This window comes from Austrofundulus limnaeus, unplaced genomic scaffold (assembly GCF_001266775.1).
Source record: "Austrofundulus limnaeus strain Quisiro unplaced genomic scaffold, Austrofundulus_limnaeus-1.0 Scaffold353, whole genome shotgun sequence".
Lineage (NCBI taxonomy): Eukaryota > Metazoa > Chordata > Actinopteri > Cyprinodontiformes > Rivulidae > Austrofundulus > Austrofundulus limnaeus.
In genome coordinates, this window is record NW_013952755.1 from 114,291 (window position 1) to 121,150 (window position 6,860).

General features: G+C 42.6%; 2 protein-coding genes across 2 annotated transcripts in view; both read left to right on the top strand.

The window, feature by feature from the left end:
- The window catches only part of rbl2 (retinoblastoma-like 2 (p130)), a 17,397-nt gene extending 14,608 nt beyond the window's left edge, over positions 1–2,789 (top strand). The window contains exons 18-22 of the mRNA XM_014022978.1: positions 1,125–1,196; positions 1,366–1,465; positions 1,631–1,845; positions 2,173–2,343; positions 2,532–2,789. Coding sequence (XP_013878432.1) covers positions 1,125–1,196; positions 1,366–1,465; positions 1,631–1,845; positions 2,173–2,343; positions 2,532–2,699 — 726 coding nt within the window. The 3' untranslated portion in view covers positions 2,700–2,789. The remainder of the gene's footprint in view (positions 1–1,124; positions 1,197–1,365; positions 1,466–1,630; positions 1,846–2,172; positions 2,344–2,531) is intronic.
- Positions 2,790–4,351: 1,562 nt separating this feature from the next.
- Positions 4,352–6,860, top strand: part of actr6 (actin related protein 6) — an 11,096-nt gene continuing 8,587 nt past the window's right edge. Inside the window, exons 1-4 of the mRNA XM_014022984.1 lie at positions 4,352–4,567; positions 4,916–5,033; positions 5,348–5,416; positions 5,556–5,679. Coding sequence (XP_013878438.1) covers positions 4,500–4,567; positions 4,916–5,033; positions 5,348–5,416; positions 5,556–5,679 — 379 coding nt within the window. The 5' untranslated portion in view covers positions 4,352–4,499. The remainder of the gene's footprint in view (positions 4,568–4,915; positions 5,034–5,347; positions 5,417–5,555; positions 5,680–6,860) is intronic.

Here is a 6,860-nt window from a genome sequence, read left to right on the forward strand (position 1 = left end):
ACATGAGATCATATTATACATGAAGTCATATTATACATGAGATCATATTATACATGAAGTCATATTATACATGAGATCATATTATACATGAAGTCATATTATACATGAGATCATATTATACATGAGGTCATATTATACATGAGATCATATTATACATGAGGTCATATTATACATGAGGTCGTATTATACATGAGATCATATTATACATGAGGTCATATTATACATGAGATCATATACATGAGATCATATTATACATGAGGTCGTATTATACGTGAGGTCATATTATACATGAGGTCATATTATACATGAGATCATATTATACATGAGGTCGTATTATACATGAGGTCGTATTATACGTGAGGTCGTATTATACATGAGATCATATTATACATGAGGTCGTATTATACGTGAGGTCGTATTATACATGAGATCGTATTATACATGAATAAATACAGTAAATATGTGACCCGTCACATTGAAACCAGGATTAAGTCCAAAAGTAGGATATTAAGAAACAGGCAGATATACGGTTTTGATTTAAATGTGTGCAAAAATTGCATTTTGTCGAAATATAATGAATTAATGCTTTAATGTATCATTTGAATGAACTGTCTAAAATATAATCCTAAACATTTTTTGAAGCGTTTTGTTGAGCCGTAGCAACAAAAACCTGATTTTGAGGTTTGATTTTGAATTTTTCCCTGTGAGTTAGCAATGTTTTAGTTTCTTTACAACTGGGAAATCATAATATACAAATAATATTTGATGTTTCCTCTTTATATTAACATCAAGAATCACTCTATAAATGTACATAAAATTAGGATTCAGACCAAACGGTAATGTATTATCAGAACCAACAAAACGAATTAAATCATATCTCTGGATAGGATTATTATATCAGGATGATCCAGGTATCAAAATGTAGTTTTTAAAGCAGGAATCTGAAAATGTAATTTGATCATTTTGACCAAATTTGACTCGATCCTCATTTCATTGTGATGGCTCACATATAGAGGACACTGAGACATTCAGGAGACACTCGTCTCTCACAGTTTAAATAATGAGAATAAATCCTCAGAGGACTGAAGGAGTCCACTGATTGTTTTATTCCTGCTGTTTGTCAGGTGACCAAAGACGACAGATCCTTCCAGAACATCATGAAATGTTACCGCACTCAACCTCAGGCCAGCAGCAACGTAAGACAGACACACACACACACACACACTGAAATTGTTGTTGTTGCATCATTAGAAGCAGGTTTTACACTCAGAGGCATCACAACAACCTGCCGTGCCACTGAACACACGTGTGTGTGTGTGTGTGTGTGTGTGTGTGTGTGTGTGTGTGTGTGTGTGTGTGTTTTAGGTCTACAGGAGCGTGTTGATCTCAGGGAGGCGGGGCTTACCCTCCCTCACCTGTACTCCCAACAAATTGAGGTCATCAGCTGACGGCAGCCAGGATGCAGGTCAGATCCAAACACAGAATCTTTAAATAAATTTAGTGTTTCTTTGCACATCGGATTAAAACAGCTGTTTGTTGTTTTTATTTGTGTTGATCAGAGTTTGTGTTTGTAACTCATCCACATACAAAATCCTTCAGTTGGTCTGTAAACTGCTCTGACCTCCCTCAGGTGGGAACATCAGCCCAGTTCCGGTCCGCTCCAGTAGCACCCTGCCCACCCCTCGACCCGGCAGTGCCCCCTCCACACCCACCTCCAGCAAGAGCTCCTCCTCTTCCTCAGCTGAAGAGGAGCGGGAAGACCTGATTTTCTTCTACAACAATGTCTACATCAAACAGATGAGCCCGTTCGCTCTGAGATACTCGCTGAGCTCGCCGTCTGCAGCGGTACGTCCTCCAGCCTCGGGTCTCTGAGAGATCACAGGAAGTGGATCAGGTCCTTCTGGTCCACTTCCTGTGGTCTCTGAGACATCACAGGAAGTGGATCAGGTCCTTCTGGTCCACTTCCTGTGGTCTCTGAGACATCACAGGAAGTGGATCAGGTCCTCCTGGTCCACTTCTGTGGTCTCTGAGAGACCTCAGAAAGTGGATCAGGTCCTTCTGGTCCACTTCCTGTGGTCTCTGAGAGACCACAGGAAGTGGATCAGGTCCTTCTGGTCCAGATCTGTTTACACTCTGCTGATGTTTGTTGTCTCATGTGTCTCATGTCTGCAGGAGTCCCCCCCTGTGGTTCCGTACCCGTCCCTGAGGACCGGTTCCCCTCGCCGGATGCTTCTGTCCAGCAAACACTCCATTTACATCTCTCCTCACAAGTCAGGCTCCGCCCCCTCGCCGTCCACTACCCGGGACAGGATTTACTACTACATCTGCAGCAGCCCCCCCAACGTGAGACGTCCTCCTGTTACAACCTGTTACCATAGCAACCACCAGCAGCTGAGGCTCATGGGTAATGTAGTGTTTAGAGACGATAACATCTGTCCTGTCTCCACCCTATGTCCTCTGTCCTCCCTCCTCTGTGTCCTCTGTCCTCCCTCCTCTGTGTCCTCTGTCCTCCCTCCTCTGTGTCCCCCCAGCGTCTCCAGGAGATCAACAGCATGATCCGGACCGGAGAGACTCCCACCAGGAAGCGCAGCATCCCTCTGGATGAGGAGACGTCCCCCAAACGTGTCTGTCCTGACAACCACACGTCCCTGCTGCGCCGCCTGCAGGACATCGCCAACGACCGTAGCTCCTCCCACTGACAGTGACAGTGGGAGGAGCTACGGAGCACACAAAGACACACAAAGACACACAGACACAAAAAATAAGAAATAAATAAATGAAGACTCTCAGATTCTTGTTATTTGAGTGAAATCCAGACGTTAGGATTGAACAGAAACCAGCTTGTCCTTTGTCCTCTGTGTCCTCCTTCCTGTCCTCTGTGTCCTCCTTCCTGTCCTGTGTGTCCTCCTTCCTGTCCTGTGTGTCCCTCCTTCCTGTCCTGTGTGTCCCTCCTTCCTGTCCTGTGTGTCCCTCCTTCCTGTCCTNCCTCCTTCCTGTCCTGTGTGTCCCTCCTTCCTGTCCTGTGTGTCCCTCCTTCCTGTCCTGTGTGTCCCTCCTTCCTGTCCTCTGTGTCCCTCCTTCCTGTCCTCTGCGTCCCTCCTTCCTGTCCTCTGCGTCCCTCCTTCCTGTCCTCTGCGTCCCTCCTTCCTGTCCTCTGTGTCCCTCCTTCCTGTCCTGTGTGTCCTCCTTCCTGTCCTCTGCATCCTCCTTCCTGTCCTGTGTGTCCCTCCTTCCTGTCCTCTGTGTCCGCAGCGTCTCATGTTTTTATTGGTTTTATTTAACATTTTATTATTATCTAATCTTGAATCTCAAACTGAAGTTAAAAACAAAATATTTAAAATCAGAATTGAAAACAAAGAAACTAAAAACACTTAATTTAATCGATTTAAAGAGTCATTTTTATAAATGTTTATAAATTATTTGACACAAAACAGATTTTAGATTTATTCAGATTCTTTCTGGATAAAACATTTGTTTAAATAACTTGATCTAAAATTCAGGATTTAAAATGAAAGAAACAGATTTTTCTGCAGTTTGACGTTTTTGTTTTTCTGTTTTAAGGTTTTAACATGAAGTGTTTTATTCAATCATATTTAAACTTGTTTTATTAATTTTACTAACTTTAAGTTTACAAAAACTGTTTAAGTCTTAGTTTGTTTCATGTTTTTAACTCTGAGCTCATTCACCTTCAGGAAGAGAAAAAATGTAAATATTTGTACAAAAGAGAAAAAAGAAGCTATTTAACAAAGGTGAAGGAAGTTAAGTGCCTTTATTTTGAAATTGTTACATCTTTTTGTCTTTCTCTTTATTACATAAACTATAATAAATGTTTAAACTGATTCTGTTTGTTCTCATTTTTATTACGACTGATTTTATGTTTGAGGTTTATTATTATTATTATTATTATTATTATTTGAAGCATTTTATTTTTATCATGTTAGTGAGCTGAATACATATATTTTACGTTCTGGATGTGGAACAGAAATGAGACTCCATTTAAATGTTTCCTTTTTTAAAAACTTGCAGCAGATAAACATTATTTTATGTTGAATGACAAACTGAAACGAGACTTTAGAGGTTTTATGAGCTTAAACAAACTATGAATGTAAAAACTTTGAGATGAGGATATTTGAAGTCTGTGGTTGTTAACATTTTAGCTCATACCAAAGTAAATATTCACCAGTAAAAATAAGAGAGAAAAAAAACTTTAAATTTTATTTTATTTACAGTCATATTTTAAACCTTAATACAATAAAATTATTTTGTTTATTAACGGTTTTATTTGCACGTTATTTAGATGATTTTGTATCTTCGTGTTGAAACGGAAGCGGAACCATTATCAGAGCGCACCGTGATTCTACCCGGATGGTTTTTGTGAACGGCCTGGCTACAACCGAGTAGCTAGCTTTTGTGTAAAATATGACGCGTTTTGTCCATTTTGGGTTGAATAAGTAGTTTGTTTGTTTTATTATATTAAATGTTAACAGTTTGGGGTTAAAATGGCGACGCTGGTTCTGGATAACGGAGCCAATTCGGCTAAAATCGGCTACAGTTCGGAGAAAGTCAGGTAAGATCGATGTTAAAATAAAATACTTTTAGTTCAGATAGAACCGTTTATTTCACCAGATTATAAATGATCAACTATAGTTTGTTTTTAGCTGCTGGACTGAATAAAATAGTTATAAATTATATTTAATTTAGTTAAAATAACACGAAGATAAAGAGGATAAATATTTTTTTCTTATTTTTAATTACAACTTTGTTCTTTTCTGTCTGTTTCTATCATTATATAAAAGCTTTAACTGACCCAGTTTCATGAAATATTCCCTGAATGAACAATATCTTTTATAAATCACAGTTTGAGACTCTTTCAGGTGTTTTGTTATGATTTATTGAACTTCTCCTTGTCCCTCAGCGTCATCCCAAACTGTCAGTTTCGCTCGAAGACCTCCAGATTAAAAACCTTCACAGCCAATCAGCTGGACGAGATCAAAGACCCGTCGGGTCTGTTCTACATCCTGCCCTTCCAGAAGGTCAGAGGCTGGAAAACTGCAGAGAAATGAGCTAAAAACTTACAGCAGCTTCGCTTCAGTCCTGATGAAGAGCAAACTGCTGTGTTAACACAAACAGACAGATATACAGACACACAAACAAACAAACAGACAGACAAACACACAAACAAACAAACACACACAGATGTCTCTGAGTTCAGCATCAGAAACTATTTTCTCTTGTTTTATTTCAGATAAAAGTAATAAAACATATAAACATCTGGTTTGAACTCAGAGAGTCTGAAGCTAACCCGGTCCTGGTCCTGGTCCTGGTCCGTCTGTTTGTGTCTCTGCAGGGGTACTTGGTGAACTGGGACGTCCAGAGGAAAGTCTGGGACCATCTGTTTGGAAAAGAGATGTTTAAGGTGTTTGATGATGGAGGGAACATGAAGCAGTTCTGGTTCTGACCCTCCAGCTGAGTTCTGGTTCTGACCCTGCAGCTGAGTTCTGGTTCTGACCCTGCAGCTGAGTTCTGGTTCTGACCCTCTTGTTTTTTCTGAGCAGGTGGATTTCTCTGACACCAGCATCATCATCACTGAACCTTACTTCAACTTCAGCTCCATCCAGGAGTCCATGAACGAGATCCTGTTCGAGGAGTACCAGTTCCAGTCCGCCCTCCGGATCAACGGTGAGTCCGAACCCGGGTCAAGGATTTATGATCCGGGACTGGGTCAGGACTGAAACTGAGTGAAGAAGCAGAACCTTTAGGACCTTCAGGGACTCTGGAGGAGAAATCACATCCTGCCTGGATCAGCTGAAACCTGTCTGTCTCTGACCTGTCTCTGACCTGTCACTGGCCTGTTTCTGACCTGTCTCTGACCTGTCACTGGCCTGTTTCTGACCTGTCTCTGACCTGTCACTGGCCTGTTTCTGACCTGTCTCTGACCTGTCTGTGACCTGTCTGTCACTGACCTGTCACTGACCTGTCACTGACCTGTCTCTGACCTGTCTGTCTCTGACCTGTCTGTCTCTGACCTCTCTCTGACCTGTCACTGGCCTGTTTCTGACCTGTCTCTGACCTGTCTGTGACCTGTCTGTCACTGACCTGTCACTGACCTGTCACTGACCTGTCACTGACCTGTCTCTGACCTGTCACTGACCTGTCTCTGACCTGTCACTGACCTGTCACTGACCTGTCACTGACCTGTCACTGACCTGTCTCTGACCTGTCACTGACCTGTCTCTGACCTGTCTGTCACTGACCTGTCTCTGACCTGTCACTGACCTGTCACTGACCTGTCTCTGACCTGTCTCTGACCTGTCACTGACCTGTCTCTGACCTGTCACTGACCTGTCTCTGACCTGTCACTGACCTGTCTCTGACCTGTCTCTGACCTGTCACTGTTCTGTCTCTCTGACCTGTCTGTCTCTGACCTGTAACTGACCTGTCTGTCTCTGACCTGTCACTGACCTGTCTCTGACCTGTCACTGACCTGTCTCTGACCTGTCTCTGACCTGTCACTGTTCTGTCTCTCTGACCTGTCTGTCTCTGACCTGTAACTGACCTGTCTGTCTCTGACCTGTCTGTCTCTGACCTGTCACTGACCTGTCTCTGACCTGTCTGTCACTGACCTGTCTCTGACCTGTCACTGACCTGTCTCTGACCTGTCTCTGACCTGTCTCTGACCTGTCTGTCTCTGACCTGTCTCTGACCTGTCTCTGACCTGTCTGTCTCTGACCTGTAACTGACCTGTCTGTCTCTGACCTGTCTCTGACCTGTCTCTGACCTGTCTCTGACCTGTCACTGTTCTGTCTCTCTGACCTGTCTGTCTCTGACCTGTAACTGACCTGTCTGTCTCTGACCTGTCT